General features: G+C 35.6%; 1 protein-coding gene across 2 annotated transcripts in view; it reads right to left on the bottom strand.

Annotated features, from left to right (window-relative positions):
- LOC145682409 (uncharacterized) overlaps positions 1 to 22,710 on the bottom strand; it is an 81,695-nt gene extending 58,985 nt beyond the window's left edge. Inside the window, exons 1-4 of one of the 2 annotated variants that reach the window (XM_081754026.1) lie at positions 22,120 to 22,710; positions 16,048 to 16,425; positions 10,925 to 11,029; positions 2,233 to 2,395 (exon numbers count right to left, since the gene is read on the bottom strand). In XM_081754026.1, the coding sequence (XP_081610152.1) occupies positions 2,233 to 2,395; positions 10,925 to 11,029; positions 16,048 to 16,149 (370 nt within the window). In that variant the 5' untranslated portion in view covers positions 16,150 to 16,425; positions 22,120 to 22,710. The remainder of the gene's footprint in view (positions 1 to 2,232; positions 2,396 to 10,924; positions 11,030 to 16,047; positions 16,426 to 22,119) is intronic. The other variant, XM_081754025.1, reaches the window with a different exon arrangement.
- Between the last annotated feature and the right edge of the window lie 595 nt (positions 22,711 to 23,305).

The following is a 23,305-nucleotide window of genomic DNA, read 5'->3' as shown; positions in this document are numbered from 1 at the left end:
TTATGAATGCTTCTTTGGTGATTTTTTTTATAGTTTGTTATTACTGTTATGCAATTGCAATCAAAGAAAAATTCTAAATATTGTTTCGTTTTAATAATGTTTACTATTGATAAAATACATCGAAATGCCGTAATTATTTTTTTTTTTGGGAAGGGGGGGGGGGGCTTGCAAAACCCACGAGAGCCATTTATTGAAATCAGAAGTATCTTTGGTATCTATTTATGTATAAAAGAGTCAAAGTCAAAGTGTACTCAAATAATTCGTATCTTTATACCCTTTTCTTACTGATATGCAAATTAAGTCGTCGTATTTGTTTAACTAGGACTAATAAAAGTCGTAATGAACTAACTTGGACTAAACTAGTTCTTCTGTACTCTGCAGTATTTTGAAATTGTCCATATGTAATTCTTTATAATGGTTTCACTTGTGCAACTGTTTATCTTTTTATCCTTCTAAAATAACTCTTGACAATTATATTGATAAGTATGTAGAGATCAGTACAACGTATTGAGAAGCCGAGAAGCGGTTTGGATTCCGCTTTAAGCTTATGTGATTTCTTCCAGCATAACCCGGTTGTTGCGTAATAACACCAAAGAGAAACAAACTTATTTCTGTCCATATGTGATATAAATACACAGAGAAAATTGTTTTTTTTTTTTTTTTAAAAATGGTTTAAACCAAAAAACCGGGTTTTTCTGTTGTTTTTTTTTTTTCAATGAAAACCATAGTTTTTGCCAACATTGATCATATCACAGGACAACGGCTGACCAGTTTGAAATGAATTTTGGAAAATAGTTAATATCTACCTTAAGCAGAAAATTTGTCACGTCACTTTGATAAAACGGTATTACTGTAAGTGGGTAGAGGTGTTCAAAAATGTATGTCAAAAACAGATTATCTCACGGGTTTTTATCATTACACTTTCATTGAAATGTGTATCCTAAGGGGGGGTGGGGGGGGGGTGAAGAGGTTCATGTACTTTCCACAAACCTATTTTGCCCGTGCGAAGAACGGACATGCAGCTAGTATAGTATACATCCTTATGTAACCAGATTTTTGATCTGTACTAAAAAAAACTATATATTATTTTAAGAAGAGTGAGTGCATTATATTGGAGGAATATTAACTGACGTCTTGCAAATGAATACCTGTAATGAAAATATAATTACTCAGTCCTTGCACAAAACATATTCTAATTCTGTGCTTTTTAGTTAATTTATACCTCCTTTTTCAGTATCTACCATTAGCAAAATATCCGTTCTTCGCACGGAGAGTATACGTTTGCTTTTGGACATAAAGGGGGTGAATTTGGATTTAAACGACATCGGAAGTGTCACTATTCATCTCAGCGATTCCGAAAACTGAAAACTCGGCACTAATATCGGTGATTTTCGATCATTTTTTAATGTATCTCCCCCTCCTCCAAGTTGCGAGGCTGAATTTGGATTGAAACGTCATCGGAAGTGTCCTTGTTCATCTCTGCGATCCCGAAAACTATGGATTCGACATTAATATCGGTCATTTTTGATCATTTTTATGTGTCTCTCTCTCCCTCTCACCCAAGTTACGGGGCTCAATTTGGATTTAAACTGCATCGAAAGTGTCAGTGACCCTGAGAACAATGGATTCGACATTGATATTGGTCATTTTCGAACATTTTAAAATATTTATCCCCCCTTCGAAGTCGCACTGTCAAAGTGAAATGATAAAAAACATCCCAGGCCCGAACCTAATCTATGTAGAAAATTTGATTGAGATCGGTCGGGTAGTTCAAGAGAGACGAAGTCACATAGTTATTTTCATTTATATATATATATATATATATATTGATTTTAAATTTGGACGGAACGTAACTGTGCTAATCAGCTGGCTTAGTAATGTCATTTAGAGCGTTTGAACGGCAAAACTCGAAGAAAACTGGTGAAGTTGCTGAAGCAACAGAGAAATGTGAAATTAAGTTCCTGTCAATTCAGCGACCAGACAAAAACCTATTTTACAAGCTAAATATGCAGAGTTTATTTTATTTCATTATGCTGTAATATTGGTGATATTTTTTCCCCCAAATATTTCCTTTCTTTTCATGCTTTAGTAAAATCTTAGCAACACTGTAAGACCAAAAGTAAAAATTATAAACATCTCTCAGATATTAATAGTTCCGTAAAGCATAACTATAAAGTAACAACATTAAACCAATTTTCTATACGATGTAGATTCTTAACCCCAACACACTACCTTTATTTTCCACTGGAACACTCTTCGTTGGTTCCTCTTTTGCTGGCTGTGTCTTTGGTTTCGAATCAGGTAAAAGATCATCGAAGTCAAAAGAGTCTGCCCTACTACGAAAAGTAACTTTAGGTTTACTTTGTTTCTCGGATCCTTCAGCTGTCGTGGAAGTCTGAAATGAGATCATAGGAACAAGAAAAAAAAACATTTAGAAGTTGTAACACACATATATAATTAAATATTGTGGTCCCAGTACGATTAAATTTACTCTAATAATCACCAAAACTTATCACGATAGTTATTTCAATAAATTAAACTATTTTTGTTACTTTTTAAACTTTGTATTTCAATAATACTTACCATTCATTTCGCAGAAATTACACTTCAATCACTTGTGGCTTCCTCACTTATTATACCTTTAACAGCATAAATAAAACAAGTTTAAACAAGTCTGGCCACAAGCTTTGTTATCATAAGGTACCGGACTAAAGTCCTTGTTTCCCTATAAGTAAATATACATAAACAATATCGTTGCAAAGTCTCTTCAAATATCTTCTATAGTTCAATGTAATACGATACTTAACAAAGAGGTAACTGAAACTTGATAAATTGTTCAAGTTTGCATTTCAATGCAATAATTTGTAAACATATCAAACGAGTTGTTACATGTGAGTGCGTTAGCAAGTTGAAATATTCTGCTATATTTCGTTAACTATCTTCTCTTAACTTGTTTGCAGGTAATGATTGTTTTTGATGTTTGTTATACCTGAAACTTAGCTTTAGTTAAGACTGAATGCTTTACTGTTACAAATCATGGCAGGTAGTTTTCAAAAATGTATCTACAACCCAGATTTCGTACAGATTTAAAAGCAAATTGAAAATGAAATGAAATGAAATTTTTGAGTTTTACGTCCCACGGTTATGCCGGTGAGGCTAAAGGAGACGGTGATGATGAGGGATGAATGAAATGGTGGAATGAAGAAAGTGGGAGGAAACGGGAGAACCCCGAGAAAACCCACGCACACGGTGTTTGTCCACCACAAAGTTCACTTGGCAGGAGCAGGGTTTGAACCCAAGACCCCAAGCACCAGAGGTGAACGCTCTACCACCGAGCCACCGCGGCCCCCAAAAGCAAATTGATTATCAAATTGGTGATATATACCAATTGCAATATTTGTTAGTTTAAACTTGGGTAAAAACTGTTATTTAACAATGGTCATATAATACTGTATTTGCGCGAATACACGCCGCACTTTCCCCCCCCCTAAATTTTGGCTTGAAAAATCATGGTGCGGCCTATGATCAAGCTTTTCCCCCTCAGATCATAAATCGTCAATTTCAAAAGTGACATGTACACGTATTTTGTGGGTTGAAATTAATATCATTACAAGTTAATGCAGTTACGTTTGTAAACCATCAAAGATTTAAGAAGAAAATAACATAAAAACTCTTGTTCGCAAAAACTGTTACCTTCATTGGCTACCGGTAACACCTTTTATTGACACAAAAAAAAAATACTTGTACACTTAATAGTTTTATTAACACAGGAATAAGTATCTTCGTTATACAGTATATATACAGCAGCTGCTCTTGAAAAAGAAAACCAACTTTGTTTCGCTAAACTACGTCAGCTTGTTTGTATCCACCCAAATCACGCAAAATCACTTCCCACCATTTCAGCATCACCTGCGTCTGATTCTTCACCTCCGCCAGACGATCCAGAATGCTGCTCAGAGTCACTATCACAAAGGTCATCTTAATAAGTCACCCTTAGTTATGCAAGAGTCAAAGAAGGATACGGAAAGAGAGACATTTTAAAGTACTGTTCAACTGAACTTTCTCGTAAATTTAGTACCGCGGCCTACTTTTTTCTATAATCTCGTGTCAGAAGTTTGCATGCGGCCTATATTCGCGCAAATACGGTATACAATTATAAAGAACAAAGTTCGCTCTATTTATCATTGCAATTGCTTTTGTTCTATTTGTTTGTTTTAAGCTTAAGTAATAATGAAAAATAAGCAAATTCGAGCATTAAATTTCCTTATCCTTTCCTTTTGTCCACTGTTGTCTGCTCGTCGTCTAGCTCTGACGTTATATTTATTTGGTGGTATGTATTTCTTTTCCCATACCACATTTCTCTCATCCATTTTTATTCTTGTTACCTTACCACTGAAGACGAAACTAGCTTGTTGTTCCGATACATTTGGAGAATATTTACTTGTTGTTTCAATACATTTGGAGAATATTTACTTGTTGTTCCAATACATTTGGAGAATATTTACTTGTTGTTCCAATATATTTGGAGAATATTTACTTGTTCCGATATATTTGGAGAATATTTACTTGTTCCGATACATTTGGAGAATATTTACTTGTTGTTCCAATACATTCGGAGAATATTAACTTGTTGTTCCAATACATTTGGAGAATGTTTACTTGTTGTTCCAATACATTTGGAGAATTTTCACTTATTGTTCCGACACATTTGGAGAATATTTACTTGTTGTTCCAATACATTCGGAGAATATTAACTTGTTGTTCCAATACATTTGGAGAATGTTTACTTGTTGTTCCAATACATTTGGAGAATTTTCACTTATTGTTCCGACACATTTGGAGAATATTTACTTGTTGTTCCAATACATTCGGAGAATATTAACTTGTTGTTCCAATACATTTGGAGAATGTTTACTTGTTGTTCCAATACATTTGGAGAATTTTCACTTATTGTTCCGACACATTTGGAGAATATTTACTTGTTGCTCCAATACATTTGGAGAATATTTACTTTTCCCACGGGAGGATTTATTGGCAAGTAACCATTTTTTTGTTAATTTGAATCATCCTCTCATGAGCCTGTGCCACTTCGCTGAAATTCTAATCACTTGTACGTCATATCCTACTGAGAGTTTCAACGCACTTACCTCATTCCCTTTTGCTGTTCCAACTTTCAAAAAGAGCAGTGTTTATTTACAGCATTTTCTTCGTTAAGTTGATTTTCAGTTCAACGTTCAACGTCCCTTTTAGCAGCGAGGTTATATGAGACGTGGACCTACTGATTAACATGGAATCCAAACCACATGAGCTCCCGTCGGAAATCGAAGCTGAGTTTCCCACGCCAAAGGCGCGTACGCTAACCACTTAGCCACGAAGGAGCTCAGCGTTTTCTTCGTCAATTCTTGTAGCTTAACAATATTGTACATAAAATTTCTTTCAGGAATCTCGAGAAAGACTTTCGTTCTAGAATTAGATGATAATACCTTTTATGATACTGGTGTTCGTTTTCTTTTACATTTTTTAAAACTTTCTTTCTTTGTCAAGAGTTCCAAGTCAATTGGACAAAATTAAGCACTTTCGACTTTGTTGCTTTGGGTTTTAGTCCAATCAATGAAGGGGAACTGTTGGAGAAAATGTGTAACAAACTAAACTATCTACCAGTCATTAATATCCATTTAAAGGTGCCATTTCTCAAAAATTCCCCTGATGCTTATCCCTCTAGCCTCTCTGCAACTTCCTGTGGAAGCGTTTACGTTATCACTCATATCTTTGTTACTTGATCAATAACTGAAAATAAGATACAACCTAAACAAAATTATTTACATAGTGATGGATGGGTGGTTTGTGATGCTATAAAAAAAGCAAATTATTTATTAACACATGCTGCTGAAAAATAAATGACATAAATTTCACAGCTGACGGTTGTTGCCAGTTCAAAACACGACAAGTTCATAGGTGGTGACTAACGGAAAAACCCTACAAAGTTAGGAATAATTTTCCCCTCCCCCGAACAAAACTGCCACTGCAGTTGAAGATGAACGTTTTCTTTCTCAGAACGAGAAATCTACTTACATATGGTTACTTTTGGAAGGATATTGTAACATTTAAGTATGATATTGCATTACAAGCATTCCTATTATACTTGTTAATTAATTGGGCCTAAAAGTGGGACAAGGGCAACATCAGAGAAGGAGAGGGAATAACAGGGCAGTTGTCACACCACGCCGGCGCTGTCCGCTCATGTAACATGGTACGCATGTGTGTTTTCCAATATTTCCTAAACAGTTACTTGCAGCTAAAAATAATTAAAGGGTAAGGGGAAAAAACAAGGAATGTCCATACGTATGCTTTAACGGGTGCTTTATCCTATTTGTTGGTGACTCTTGGTATTACTTGACTGCATGCGTAGATGTAAATGTCCATACAAAAAAGAGGCAAAAATTTGACTAACCATATTCATTTTGTACCCGGTTTTCAATATTAAAACGCCGTTTTCTCAAAAATGCAGTTTTGTGACATTCCTTCTTTTCCCCCTTACCCATCAATTACTTACTGGACCTCATTTGTAGAACGTAATCTTCATATAATAATAATAATAATAATAATAATAATAATAATAATAATAATAATAATAATAATAATAATAATAATAATAATAATAATAATAATAATAACTAACTAACTAACTCTATGGCCTATGGAACCCGGAGGTTCAGTACCGCGTTCACAAAAGCTCTCCACTGACTTCTATCCTTAGCTAATTGGATCCAGTTTCTACTTTGTATTCCTATCTCTGCGAGATCCATCTTAATATTATCCTCCCATCTGCGCCTAGGTCTTCCTAATGGTCGTTTTCCTATGGGTCTACCAGTCAAGACTTTGAAAGCGTTTCTACTTTCTTCCATTCTAGCTACATGACCTGCCCACCTAAGCCTCCTAGACTTGACGACCCTAACAATGTTGGGTAAACCGTATAAACTATGTAGTTCCTCGTTATGAAGCTTCCGCCATTCCCCATTCTCGTTCCTCTTGGGTCAGAATATTCTTCTCAGGATCCTGTTCTCAAATACTTTCAGTCTATGTTCTTCCCTCAGAGTAAGCGACCATGTTTCGCAACCATACAGAACAACAGGCATGATTATCGTTTTATATATTTTAAGCTTCAAGTTCCTCGACAGAATTCGCGACGACAAGAGATTTTGAACCGAATAGTAACACGAATTCCCTGCTTTTAGTCGACATTTAATTTCTTCGTGAATATGATTTTCGTCTGTTAATATTGATCCTAAATATTTGAAAGTATCCACTTTATGAAAAGTATTATTTAATATTTTAACGCCTCCACAATTTGCCGTATTACGGTCCCGACGCACTTCCATGTATTTAGTTTTCTCTGCATTTACTTCTAAACCCATGTCCCTGCAAGCGTTTAATAAGATCTCTGCATTTATTTCTACTGTTCTCCTATCATCCCCTATTAAATTTACATCATCAGCATATGCCATAACCTGGTGACTGCCATTCAACTCTAGGCCCTGGTTGCTATCTTTGATTTTCCTTATGGCGTATTCCAGCACAAAGTTAAATAATAATGGCGACAACGCATCTCCTTGTTTCAGGCCGTTTTCGACGTGGAAGCTCGTGGACAAAAATTTTCCTACCCGGACTTTACTTTGGGATTCACTTAAACATATCTTAATTAATCTAATTAGCTTTCTCGGTATTCCAAGCTCTGTAAGAACGTTGTATAATGTTTCTCTCCTAACTGAGTCGTAAGCCTTTCTAAAATCAATAAATAGTTGATGTACCGGGGTATTGTATTCCCACTTCTTTTCGAGTATTTGGCGAATGAATAATAATAATAATAATAATAATAATAATAATAATAATAAAAAGAATGAACGGGTTAGAAAGTATGACAATGAAGATATGTGTGTTACTGTAGAAGCTTCCCAAGGGAGCGAATGAAGGGGGTTCGCGAGATAAGCACCGGAAGGAAATCAGAGTTGAGTTGATTTTGAGTTGAACGTCCCGTTCAGCAGCGAGGTCGTATGAGACGTGGACCTACTGATTAACGTGGAATCCGAACCACATGAACTCCCGCCGGGAATCGAACACGGATTCCCCACGCCAAAGGCGCGTACGCTAACCGCTTAGCCATAGAGGAGCTCTGGGAGGAAATCAGAAGACTTTTGTGAAATCATACCTTTAAATGGGTACTAACAATTGTTACATAACTCAGCTTGTTAGAAATTTCTTCCGACATTGTCCCATTTTCGCCCTTCATTGACTGAACTATTCGCCTTCAATCAAGGTTTGAATAACGCTAAAGCCACAACAACTCTTCGGAATGTCATCGAAAAGATCTGGAAGAACACACGGTTTGAACATTGTTTGCATTGTTTAAACCCTTTCACTGTGTTGCAGTTCTGACAAGAACGTAACTTCACTGCTACCGATTGCTATAGTTGGCATTCCCACCGCATCTAGTCTCAACCGATTTGCTTTTTCTTGTTTGATGTATCTACCTAGGTTATTCAACAGATCGACTGAAATGTGACACAGCATTAAACTATAGCAATGCAGTCCCGTACTTGTGAGAAGAGCTATAGCAGTCGGTAGCAGTGGTCATGTACTTGGTACTTGTGAAAACTACTTAGTAGTCAGTAACTGTGCCACCTTATACTTATGAAAATTGCTATAGCATTCGGTAGAGTGCAGTCACGTACTTAAGAACTGCCATAGCAGTCGCCACATAATTGTGAGAACTGCTATAGAAGCTGGCAACAGTGTAGTCACATACTTGTGAAAACCGCTATAGTAGCTGGCAATAGTGCATTCACGTACTTGTGAGAACTGCTATAGCTGTCGGCAACAGTGGTCACATACTTGTAAGAACTGATATAGTAGCGGCAACAGTGTAGTCATACTTGTGAAAACCGCTATAGTAGCTGGCAATAGTGCAGTCATATACTTGTGAGAACTGCTATAGTAGCTGGCAACAATGTATTCACATACATGTGAAAACCGCTATAGTAGCTGGCAATAGTGCATTCATGTACTTGTGAGAACTGCTATAGCTGTCGGCAACAGTGGTCCCATACTTGTAAGAACTGATATAGTAGCTGGCAACAGTGTAGTCATACTTGTGAAAACCGCTATAGTAGCTGGCAATAGTGCAGTCATATACTTGTGAGAACTGCTATAGTAGCTGGCAACAATGTAGTCACATACATGTGAAAACCGCTATAGTAGCTGGCAACAGTACGGCCACGTACTTGTGAGAACTGCTATAGTAGTCAGCAACAGGGTCACACACTTGAAAGAACTACTATAGCAGTCGGTAGCCGAGCAATCACATACTTGTGAAAACTGCTAAAGCAGTCTGTAGCAGTAGTCATATACTTGTCGAAACTGCTATAGTATAAGGTAGCAGTACAGTCACATACTTGCGAACTGTTATGGTAGTCGGCAACAAGATCATATACTTGTAAAAACAGCTAAAGTAGTCGGTAGCAGTGCCGTCTCATACTTGTGAAAACTGATATGACATTCGGTAGCAGTGCAGTCACGTACTTGAGAACTGCCACAGCAGTCTCCTGCACTGGTCACATACTTATGAGAACTGCTACAGCATTCGGTAGCAGTGCAGTCTTACTTGTGTAAACCGCTATAGCAGCTGGCAATAGTGCAGTCGCGTACTTGTGAGAACTGCTATAGCAGTTGGCAACAGTGGTCACATACTTGTGAGAACTGATATAGCAGCTGGAAACAGTGTAGTAACATACTTGTGAAAACAGCTATAGTAGCTGGCAACAGTGCATTCACATACTTGTGAGAACTGCTTAGCAGTCGGCAGCAGTGGTCACATACTTGTAAGAACTACTACAGCAATCAGTAGCAGAGCAGTCATATATTTGAGAAAACCGATGTAACAAGTGGCTGCAATGCAGTCACGTACTTATGAGAGTTATTATAGCAGTCGGCAGCAGAAGTCACATACTTGTAAGAGCTGCTATAGCAGTTCACTAGTGTGGTCATGTACTTGTGGCAGCAGGGCAGTTATGCATTTGTGAGAACCATTATAGCAGTCGGCACCACTTCAGTCATGTGCTTGTGAAAACTTCTGCAGTAATCGGCATCAATGAAAGAATTAAAAAGAGTAACTTTTTCCCTTCCCGACTCATAAAGCCCGGAAAGAATATCAAACTTGACGATGTTAAAACGTTGACACTCCAAAACAAGCCGTGAAGTGTGTAAGGAGATAAACACGACAGGGTTGACATTTGCATATAAAAATTGAGTGTAGAAATGCCATCAATGTTTATGTACAGAAAACAATATGCAGTGTGTTATTGTTTGTGCATTTTTCTACGACAGACATCCATGTATTCAATCATAAAATTGACCCTTTCTCTACAATTTCATCAGAGAAATTAAGTGAAATTTAAGTCAACAATCGTCTATGAAAATGTTCGAGCCGTAACAAACCAACAATGTAACTTCTTAAATTTCCCTTTTTAAAGCGAGCAAACCATCTCTCCAATACAATTGCCACCATTGTCGTTCTGAATGTTGGAGCTTTGGCAGCTTTAAAACAAAATATCAGAAATTCTCCGATTTGTACGCCTGACACTCCATCTTAGAACTCTATAAAACATATATAAATATAATAAAATTGAAAGAAAGAAAAAAAATTATAAAGGTAAATCACCTGATCCTACAATCATACTCTTTGTCCTAGAGGTCTGAAAGAGCATCTTATTTTTATTGTAGTTAGTCAGAAAAGCTGATGATAAACTGCTACGAATATATGTTACAAACTAATAAAACTTTAAAAACTATTTGGAGAAATAAAGAGCAATTATTGTGAAAGAACGGAAAGTACAAAACGACTAGAAACCAAATATAAAAAGGTACGTACTTTTAAAGCTGATTTAATCTGCTTCTTAGTAGTAGGTGCTGCTGAGGTTTTCTTTTTCTTTAATGTTGACCCAAATAGATCATCATCTAAGTCATCTAAAGTGTCCTGGAATAGAAAGTAAAACAATTTAATGTCGTTAAAACCCGTCAGCAATACAAGTTACTTAACTATTCATAAAATTAAAAGAACAAGACGCATCATATATATATATATATATATATATATATATATATATATATATATATATATATATATATATATATACAGCAAAAAATGAGTTGTTGAAATAACAAAATGACTACCACTTTAAGAGTGTTACTTGTGTGTCAATTCAGCACAAAGACATCGCCTTCCGAGCATATCAAAAATAACTAGTTACTACTTGAGAGAATTTGCATTGGTATTTATCGTTTAATATGAGCAAAGCTTTGCGAAATATCTTTGGCACTTCTGCCAAGTAACGAATAATGTTCTTTGTTTTCAGTAATCGGTCACAATAATATTGTTGTAAACCTGTGAATCATCTGACAACAGTTCCATCTGTTTTCTTTATTTGTTATTCTTGTGTCTTAGCATATATGAACATAAGATGGCAGAACTGTTGCCTGTGTTACTGTTGTCAGACGATTCACGAGCATTATTCATACTTGGCAGAAGTGCCAAAGATATTTTGTAAAGCTTTGCTCATATTAAACGATAAATACCAATGCAAATTCTTCCAGGTAGTAACTAGTTATTTTTGATATGCTTGGAAGGCGATGTCTTTGTGCTGAATTGACACACAAGTAACACTCTAAAGTGGTAGTCATTTTGTGTTGTTTCAATACCTCATTTTTTACAGTATATATATATAGTTTTCCATCAAAGATAGCCGGCCAATAAATAGATAGTTATGACTTCTCTATGGCCTGTTACTCGAGAAATTATGAGATTCATTGAATTTTGTTGAATCGTTAGTATTTCGAATTTTAGCACCGAAGCTAGAAGAGGCGTGGATCTAAAGTTTAAGGTGGAATCCAAACTACCGTAATGTGTTCAAATTTTTCAATACTCTCCCACTAGGAGCACGTGGACAAAGGAGTAAGCACTAGCCATTAAACCACCAAGAAGGGCAGACTCGTTAAATTTATTAGATGAATACGTCATATAGGCTACCAAGAAAACATGCTAGATTTATGATCATATAAATTATCTGAGGAAAGAACGTAGCCTGAAAGTATTAGAGAACAAGATCCTGAGACGAATATTCGGACCCAAGAGGAACGGGAATGGGAAATGGCGGAAACTTCATAATGAGAAGCTACATAATTTATACGGTTTACCAAACATTGTTAGGGTAATCAAATCTAGGAGGTGGGCAGGTCATGTAGCCAAGATGGAAGGAAGTAGGAACGCTTTCAAAGTTTTAACTGGAAGACCAATCGGAAAACGACTATTAGGAAGACCTAGACGCAGATGGGAGGACAATATTAAGATGGATCACGCTGAAACAGGGTTTCGCTGTCTCTTGTATATATATATATATATATATATATATAATCTGTCATTACCTGTGTATTTATAGTGTCTGATGAAGACAAGTGGATAGTTGACGAAACTGTTACACGTTATCAATTTTTACAATAAATGTGATTATGATACCACGACAAAACTGTAGGTCTACATTTCATATAGCCTCAGCGCTGAATAGAGAATTAAACTATCTAAACAGCCGTGTTGCCATACCTTTAGTGGCGAATTAAGCACATTGTTCGAATTTTAATATCGGGTTGTCTCAAAAGTATTGGCTTTTGGAGATCAAAATTGGGAATACATGTACTGTTATTTAGAAACAACATTATTGTTACATGTATCAAATTTCTTGTGGGTGGTGCAGCAGATATTTCAAGAACTTTGCACATAGCGTTAGGCTTACTATACTCTTTCCAGCCTTAGAAAAAAGTGGATGTAAACAAACCCACCTGACTACCAGTGGATTGATGACCAGTGATTGGTTGTTGGTCTCACTGCACTAATATCCTACCGCAATATAATCCCTACTATAATAATAATTTCAAATGAAAATATCCGAATTTATCCTGTATGTATCCTGTATCCAATATATATAATATTTAACGACAGATGTAGCTTTATTTCAACCTCATCCCTCCTTAGACATATAGTATTTACTGCGCATGCGTATGCGTTCACGCGCCGACCCCACTCATTTGAAATTGTAGAATGCAGAGAGTTCCATGGCGAAAAAGTGTTACAAAAATCCACCTTCCTCTCGTGTTATAAAACACAAAAGAGAACAACAGGAACAGAGGCAATCTCGTTTATATAAGAATTTAAGAAAATATGTATTTCCAACGTAACAGTAGTCAATGTCAGTGCGTTAATTATATACCAACCATCAGAGCCTTACACTTTGGAAATTATGCGACGACAATAAGCTAGCAGAAGATCTTGCTGTTCACGTCTCTCGCTGGCGAAGCACGTGTGAGCCGCGGAGTAATACATTTCGTTTTGTTTATATCTACTTTATTCTAAGGCTGGAAAGACTTTAGATAGACTTAGCCACACATAAACATTCTCATATATGAATATGTTTTATATCCACACTGCAAACAAATCACTACCAAAATATATAACTAGACATGTACTTCAATAGCAAATACGATTTTCACTGAAAATGCCACCAATATAAACTAGGGATGTGCAATACCGTTTTTTTAAATAAAAACCAGAAACCGGTTTCTAGAAAACCGAAATACGAAAAACCGACATTTCGATTTTCTCCAAAACCGGTGTTTTTCACAGAAACCGGTTTTGGTTTTCTCCAAAAACCGGTTTCGGTTTTCCTAAAACCGAAAAACCGGTTTTTGTGTCCACCACAAATACAAACACATACATAAAATTTAGGCAATATAACGAATACTTAATATAATCCTTCAAAAGTCATATAAACGAACCGTGAATACAATTCTTTCTTCTTTTAATCTGTTTTCATATTGCCATGAGCCGATACCTACTAACGTACTTAACACATCTTCCTAATCTCCCATCAATTATGAAAAGTATGCACCATTTTGTTCGATGACCTGTCAGTTTTCTGGCAACACCACAATCTCGTCGCTATTGAACTTCCTGTGGTTTATGGTCCAAGAACTGTGACACGTGGTTTTTCAGAGGCCTCTTCTGAAACTACTTAACGCCATTCATGGAGTTCTGTAGAAACTGAAACAAATGAAACTCTGACGGTGCTAGGTCCCAGCTATATGATGGATAGATTACAATTTCCAGCCATATTCTCTCAATTTCTGACGGGTTGTTAAAGATGTATAGGGTCTGGCGCTGTTAGCGCAGTATACAATACCCCTTCTGTTGACCATTCAGGCCGTTTGTCCTCAATTGCTAGGTGCCCACCCGCTAACTGTCGACAGCACAGGTCCAAGGCTATCGTTCTGCCCAGTGGCAGCTCGTTATGCATAACTTACCTGGGTGTCAATGTAGGCTTCCGTCATTGGTTATTCCCTTTCATCAACCGTTTCAGAAATGGCTTGAAATGAAAATTAAATGAAATATTTGAGTTTAACGTCCCACGATTATGCTGTTCAGGCTAAGGGAGACCATGATTGAAGCAAGTGAATGAGCATGGAAGAATTGATGGAATGAGAATGTGGGAGGAAACGGGAGTAACCCGAGAAAACCAATGGACACGATGTTGTCCACCCACAAACTTCCTTGGTCGGGGATCGAACCAAGGACCAGACGCTCCAGAGGTAAGCGCTCTACCATTGAGTGACCGTGCCCTCAACAGAAATGGCTTGAGTTTGTTACGTTGGAGTTCCGTCGTTACAGATTCGCAGACGGAAATTCGATCGAGTAAATACTTTGGAGTAAGATATGGGACCCAAATGACGGGCTTGTTTTTTTTCGTACCTACTTTCTTTAAATGGTTTAATCGTGGACACTGAAATTTGCAGAACAAAAGCGACTGAACCAACTTTTGGGTGTTGCTTTTGATAACGTATCTTGCCTACAAACAGTTCAAATTTCTTCATAGGCTTGCGTAGTTTTTGCGCTTTTATTGAAATAAAATTGTAAAATGTTACGCAGTCTTACGGGAAGTTCACTCGTCTTCAGGGTACAATGCTTTACGCCTGATAAGATTTCCAACGCTTTCACTATGACCTACCAAATGACGTTAGGCCTAACTCGCTGCGACTCATACACATAAGATTTGGGACATTAACGCTATCTCGTGCGGAAAAGGCTAAATGAAACTAGCCTAGTTTAACATTTCGAAATTCTATTCTCGAGATCCGCCAATCGATACACTTATTATCTTAGAATTATTCACACGTTTTACGTTCATCTAATGTAAAAGATCATTCCTAAGCACTTTCTTTAAACTCGCTGGGAACTATGGAATAATTCTCTCTTCTGATTTGTCATAATGTACTTGGACAATCCTGTGGAAAAGTCCTAGGTAAACTCTTTCGATACAAATCATTATTAACTTTATTATAGGGTTCCTACTGATCTGGAGAAATCTATTTCCCTGACTTTCCCTGAGCTTTGGCAGAAATTCCCTGACTTTCATGACGGGTGTCGGATGACGACATAAATAAGAAATAACGGTGAATATTTATATACATTTATTTAAGCGTATAGAAGATAAGCAACAATAAAACAAAATTGCATATAGAAGGAAAAAAAAACAGCAATAAAAACCAAATAGATAATATAATGGTTGGATAAGCTGAAATTGGTGTACAATATGTTAGAATAAATAGATTTTATAAAATTCCCCTGACTTTCTCTGATTTTCAGTCTTTTTCCCTGACCCTGCACCATTTTTATATTCTTCTTACATCTTTCTTCCATTACTAATTGTTCCATCATTCATTTGCTGTAATTATCGTCTCCCTCAGCCTAAAGAATATATTCATGGGACGTTAAACTCCAAGATGTCATTTCTTTCATTGTTTCATTAATATGTTTCTAAATACAGAAGTTTAGAATATACTTTAGTCGAACTCTTAATATAATGCTAAAAACGACTGCAAATAGCAAGTACCCATTTATATCTATGAAACTTCAACCGCAGCACTGAAACAAATGTAAGCAATCCTTACCTCTAACAGAAGATCAGCTACCTCATCGGGATCAACATCAGAAACATCTGAGTCTCCTTCTCCGGCAGCTTCACTGGCAAGATGTTTGTAATAATTAGCCATGTTGCCTCCGAGCTCACCATAATTGATGATGGAATCTGAGCCAAAATACAAAATAATTTTAAAATTCTTCTCTCTCAAATGCTCCTAAATGCTGATACCTTATTAATTACTACCAATAATTTCGAAAATTAAGCGGGTATTTTTCTTCCGCGTGTACGGATATGTTTCCAGAGGTACGCTGTTTTCCTAGATCTTTAACAAATGATCTAGTTTTCCACTTACAGCAGTGCGTACACTGGTTTCATGGCTTAGGCTACAACTAACCTTTAATAACACCTGTACATTATTATTGTTTAGTTTCCACGTTATTATACAGTCTTCAAAATAAGAAAAAACTTGCAACACACTTTCCTTTTATCAAGTACATAAATATGATTTTTTCCTCAGTACTCGTAGCAAGATTTATATCATCTTATTACTGTAAAACGATCGTACATTTCTATGTTCATTTGTTGCATGCATGAAGATAGAAATGTATTGGATAAGTGGTAACCCTACTCACCAGAGTAATTGGAAGCTATCCGAGTAATAAAGAAAACGTTGAAATGGGCAATTAGCCAACGCAGGAACTTCAGTCTGCCAGCGAAACGCAAATAATAAAACAAGTACTTATAAGAGCTATGCCAACTATCGCAAAATTACTACTGTAAAACAAAAAATTTTCGTTGCGTTGTCGCAAACCACTACGGAACGAGGTTCAACATGTCTGAGACAATTCCCAGAGACCCCCTAAAATGCACTGTTATTACTTGTATACCGTTTCCCTTTACTCTTCGCTCATGCGCAAGAAACCGATTTCTCTAGGAAATTAGTGTTACCTGGCAGCCCGTTCGTACGCTGGGTGAAAGTGGAGCGAAAAGGAATGTGCTGATAACTACACTATTCATGCTACAGTAAGTAACTAGAGAAGTGGTTTCTCCTACGTTACCAAATCGAAGATCTTTTAAGGAAGCGAGACAGAGTGCGTGCAAAGAAGCTAGTGGATGTTTCTAAATACATAAAATTCTCAGAAATTTGTTATCATTGAAAGAAGATACTTAAGTATAAAATCAATATAATTTAGTTTATATTATAATAACTATATTTTGTAATATTCAGGGATACCGCCAGTAGGCTCGGTAGCCCACAAAATACGCCACTGACTTACTGAAGTAGAAGTAAAGGATCCCATTTCTTATTATATATATATATATATATATATATATATATATATATAATCATCTTTAAATAACTACTGTTTAAAGCTCGTTGTCGAGAAGAAACAATCTCAACGAGTTTCTAACATACACTACCCCGTAAATATTATGGTATTAGTCGTTCGTTGTTATATACCCCAGCAAATGTACGAAATTTTTATATCCACAAAGGAAACAAATTCATCGCTCATTTAGCATATGGTATACACTGCAATAATTAATTAACATTATTCTACTTATAGATTCCTATAATTCTTGAATATTCTGTAAATTTCCAAGCTTTCGACTCTCCCCCAGAGTTTTGATAACAGAAGTTAGAAACAGGAAGTAGAAGAATAAAAAATCAAGGAATAACACGGAACGGACTTAGAAGAGCAGTATTGGAAAACACGTTTCAAGTACGCCGGTAATCTTCAAACGATGAGGCAATACAGGATTTCTACTGATCTCGAGAAATCTTTTTTCCTGACTTCTCCTTGACCTTTAGTAGGAAATTTCCTGACTTTCATAACAAATGTCGGATGACGTTGACATATAAATAGGAACAAATAACGGTCAATATTTATATATGAGAACATTTATTCCATAGACAAATAGTAATCAATTGCTTATAAGCACATCCACTTACACCCATAAAAATCTAAGCAATATTCCATACTGTGATCATTTATGGTTAGCTAAACTAAAATTGGTGTATAATTAATATTAGAAAAAATATATTTTATGGAATTTCCCTGATTTCCAGTCTTTTTCCTTGAATTTCCCTGACTTGCAACATTTTCCCTGACTTCCCTGAGCAGTAGGAACCCTGCAATATGGTAGAGTCGATTTGTGCACTCTTTTGTTCCTTGTTAGAAAGTAAGCCGTATTATTATTTTCGTTGTTATGTAAATGTTGTGTGAATTTTGTAGTTACCGCTTTCCATTCATCACTTAACCATCCCTTGTCCAAATTTAATTTCTTTTTTTTTCTTTTCTTTTCTTTTCTTTTCTTTCTTTCTTTCTTTCTTTCTTTCTTTTTTTTTTTTTTAATGAATAAATAAATTTTCAAAAACCAGTCTCTCTACTTCATTTCTAGCAATCAATAAAATTTTTGAATCTTCTACTTTTGTGTTGTGTTACTTTTAACTGTTTTCGGTTTTTGAATCTCTATGTACCTTGACTTGGACTTTTAGGCTTCTTTTTCGTTTCCGCTATGCAATTCTCATGGCAACAGCATTTTATTTCGTAAATACCCGACTTTTGGTTGGGATTCGTGTAATAACTCTTACATTGAGTAAGGTTTTTTTCTAAAGTATTGGGGGTTTCTAAAGCTGTTGTGTTTCGAAAACTTTTTATTAGAACTAGAGAGCAAGCGTCAAATCTCGATCAACGAACTGTAGATACAAGTTGAATTCATATTATAAATTTAAGAAACACATTATTTCTAAATAAATAAATAAATAAATAAGAAAAACATATCATCGTTACTCTTTTTCATAATTGTGAGAAAAGAATACACAAGAGGGATTCAATACTATGATTCATAAGACGTAAATAAAAAATTAAAAAAACATTCTTATCCTGGCTGCCAGTAAATTTTTATAATTATGTTCAACAATTTTACATAGAAAATATTTTAGTGAATGTGTTTAAGAGTTTCGAAGAAAGTAAGATGCATATATAAGTAAGGAATAAATAAGCCAACATGTAAACTCATAGACGATTGATCTCTAAAAAGGCTTTTCCGCACAAACGCATCGTCGTTAACGCGCCTGCTTTCTCCGGTTCCACCAACTTTGCCTGCCCTGATTCGGAATGCACTTCTTGCTTGTAGTGAACATTTACTACAGTCTGGTGCGTGATTTTCGTATGGATCATCGTTTTTAAGGTATATCATCTAGTAGGCATGTTATTAATCCAAACTACTGGGCATGCAGCAAGAAAATAAGGTGAAGTTCACGAGTTCAAAAAAAAACAAATAAAATAAAATAAAATAAACGGTAATTCTGAAATGAGTGACTATATAAAAGAGAGATGTGTAACATACATGAAATTCTACCAGCGCTATACATAAGCTGTATTTTATGTTTACAAGATTAAGCTCGCCAGTGTGAAACCAGGAAGTCGTATACTGTTGATAATTCTGAAAATTTTACAGTAGACAATTTGTTCCTGCCACGAGTGTTATTTCCTATATGTCATACACTTTTAAACACTAAAATAAATACAACATGCAAAAACTACAAGTATGAAACTGTACATAATTATTTGGGCACACGCCAGAGTGCTGAACGTCTTAGGGAATCATTAAACAAAAAAAAAAAAGTTTTTTCTTTTTATCTTTATTTAAAGGATCATTCTGCACCTTTCTAAAAATAAACCGTAGAATACAGTACTAGAGCATAATTGAAAATAAAATATGTGGTACTGGTATAGTTTTGCCGCACCACTTTTGTAAGATTTGCAGGTAAAATACAATACTTTACATGAAAAGACGTGTTTATAAAGAACAAATTTCTGCATAAAACAGAATAAAGTAGAACAACTGTATTTTAGGTTTACAAATGTACGGTTACTAGGTAAAATCATTACAAGTGCTTTAGGACGGATAAAATGAGTGCATATGAAAGATGATTCTATTAGATGCTATTTTCCACTGCCGGCATAATTCTGCGCAGTGTACACGAACTATATATTATGTTTACATGTCGAGCGTTACTGGTACGAAACTATTACAAGTGCTATTGGAACTCGTATCACGGTCAAAACTCATTTGTTTTCACTATCCTCTCTTATGCGTATCCATACCCCCACACCGTAACACCAGCAACCTGCCCTGACTCGGTTAGATAGCATTCGTGCATTTTAGTGGAAACCTGGCACAGGTTGGTCTGTGATTTTTGCACTTATTTTTATGACACATCCGGAAACCGTATTTATATATGCAAATCGTAAAATTATAAATTTTCCGCAATTACTTCTGATGGCCTCTTGATATTTATCTATACCAACTAAGATATTTTCATGTCGCCAGCCGAAACTTTATAGGGGACAATAGAAAGGAAATTTGTGAAACAATTATAATTTTTCAACAATTCTACCTAATGGGGCGCCAAAAGTAAACCAGTACAAAACAAGTAGTATAAAATAATTTGGTTCAACTTTACAATGCCCGTTCCAGTTGATATCCTTACGCAGACACGAGAAATTAGACTCGATTAATTTTAACAAAATTCGTCCAACCTTCTCTAATCTAACCCGACTTTATTCTACTCTACTATATCCTTTTAAAAGTGACCCTACTTATCCATGAGCCGCAGGAAAATGTGCTGTAAAGCTTACCCAATAATTTTACGAATTTCTTAACACTATAGAAAATAACACTAGCATGTATCAAGCCAGAAAGTATATTTAACCAAGAAAAGTTTTATAACACAGAAAACACATATTCTTTATCTGCACGAGGTATTCTGTGGCATTAATTCCGAAGTTGGGCGTCCGCTTTTGCCACGTTTTTTCGCTGTTATCTCCTTTCCACATTTTCTGCAATTTGTTATTAGGTTCATTAATCCGTGCTCTTTTCAAATTTTTTAAAGATTTTGCTCATTATCAACGTATTGCCTCACAAATGTTAAAACTGTTAGTTCATTGCCCATTCGCCATGTTGATAATATAAATGCTCGTTACTTTCCCACAATGCAACTGTTTGGTTACCTTGCGCCAAGTGGTTCCCTCCGCTCGCCATATAGTCCCATGTTTATAACCGCATATATATAGCAAATAAACAGATTTTTAGAGACCCCTATATATTATCATGCACACAAACGATAAAATTACCCATATCTTTACTGTAAATTTTAAAAATTTTGTTGGAAACGGACGCCCAACTTTGGAACTTAGCCCTATTCTGTGATTGTTTTGAAAGAAAATTAGGTAAGGTTTGGATTTGCGGCGCCAAAATTACATTAAAAAAAAAAAAAAAACGAATTTACAGGGCGAAATGAGGTGATTTTACGGAAATGTAATCACTAAGTGTAGGTAAGTATTAAGTTAACCTAATTTAACATGAACAAACAAATATATAGAGAATAACATTCAGTATCTCCCCCAAATTCATCGACAGCTACTAAGGTAATACTCTGAGTTATACTGAGCCCTTGTATACCCACCATCGCTGAGGCGCCTGCTTCCTACGAACGCACTTCCTTGAAAAACTCTCGGCCCTCCTGCTGCGCTACTGCCCTGACTCGATTAGAGCATTCGTGATTTTTTTTTTGATGCTACCTAGCACAAGTTGATTCGTGTTTAATGCGCTGTAGCTTTTATGCCATACGTCCACATTGTATTTATACTAAGCAAAACTACAAATAACGAACCGTAATTACTAGTAAGCGAGCAATAGTCACTGCCAAGTGATTTGGGAAGGGGGCTAAATATCAAATACAGAAAATATTGTGAAAAAGACGATCTCTGTAAACCATCAAGGTAAGTACAAGGTAACTTAAACTGAACGAAACCAAAATACATAAAATATAACGAGAAAGAAAAAGTTTAAAAAAAAAATATGGTTCGCAAAAAAAAAAAAAAAAATGCCAAAAATCAACAATGTTATTCACGCCCATACCTTTATTATTTTATGTTTAAGTATGCTTTACATTTTGTTAACTGAAAGTTAAAAATCTTGTTTCATCGCTAGACGTTTACTGTTAATTCCTTATAAATTAATATCGGCAGAACATAAATCAATTATTAGGCAGAATAGAAATACATTACATGCATCTATTAAATCTTACCCTATTACAATATCCTTAACATTGCTAATCTTGACCTCTTGGTATAATATTATATTAATGTTCGGTTAAATCTTACTTAATCCACTCAGGCATTTAAATTTCTGCTCCGTTTTCTTCTTCTTTTACACCGTTATTAGTGAATACATAAGTTCTTCTTCTTTACTTCATTTCAAAATAAAGGATCAAGTAACATTGAGGACGAGAACAATTAAGTAAAGTCGGTCAAATCACTAAAATTGTCTGGTGCAAGAATTGTTTACGAATAAAAATTGATTAAAATATGTAATTAGCATTAAACTGAAAAAGGTTGGTATGGACGAACCGAATTGTCTGATTCCAAATACATGAATGCAATAATCAAATTGTCTTGTCTATACCTCACAAGGAGGATTTTTGTAAGAAACTCACTAAGGTGAAGTCACAATCAGGATAGGAAAAGTCAAAGTCGGGAAAAGGTCAAAGGAGAGAGAGAAGTTCATACAGTGAAAGAGTGCTGAAGGCCCAGTTGACAGGGCAAAAGTTAGAGAAAAGTGGGGAGTGTAAAATGCAGAAAAAATGTTAAAAAGAGAAAGGGATGTATGTACGTGTAAATGTGCAAAAGATAGTGTCAGTGTAGTGTAGGTGTATAGGAAGTTCCACTTAACTCTCTTCCTCACAGAGCACAAAACACGATGTTTTCACTCTGTAACGGCCACTGTCGAACAAATTCTTCTTCTTCTTAAAACTTTTAACAGTGGCTCAGGAATGTGTACCTCGAACTTAAAGATACTTAGTAGGCTACGTGTGTTAACGTTTGTAGAGAAAACCAAAAATAAATTGAAGAACACTTTCTCATTTTTATTTTCTGAAGGAGGAATATTTCAGTCAACAGATAAGTTTTCATCGTCAGGAAGAAGTTTCTGAAAATAGATTAATACATAGAATGATCTTATCGTAAAAATTGAAAACTAAGAACACACACTTCCTCCTTGTATTATTATCTAATTTATAATGTAAGTAATCATTAATTGATATTTATTAAAGGATGATTCCATTAATTAGTAGCAAGTAGCCATTAAGCCTGTCTCACACGACATAACACTGATGACGATTAACTGTCATTGTTTCTGTTTTTGGCGCTGATTTACTTTTGGCGCATCACATCTGAATTTTACAAGTGTAGGAATACTAGCCTAAAATTATTACA

The sequence above is a fragment of the Thermobia domestica genome, chromosome 3 (genome assembly GCF_964235325.1).
Source record: "Thermobia domestica chromosome 3, izTheDome1.hap1.1, whole genome shotgun sequence".
NCBI classification, from domain to species: domain Eukaryota; kingdom Metazoa; phylum Arthropoda; class Insecta; order Zygentoma; family Lepismatidae; genus Thermobia; species Thermobia domestica.
This window is presented reverse-complemented; position numbering and strand designations above follow the sequence as displayed.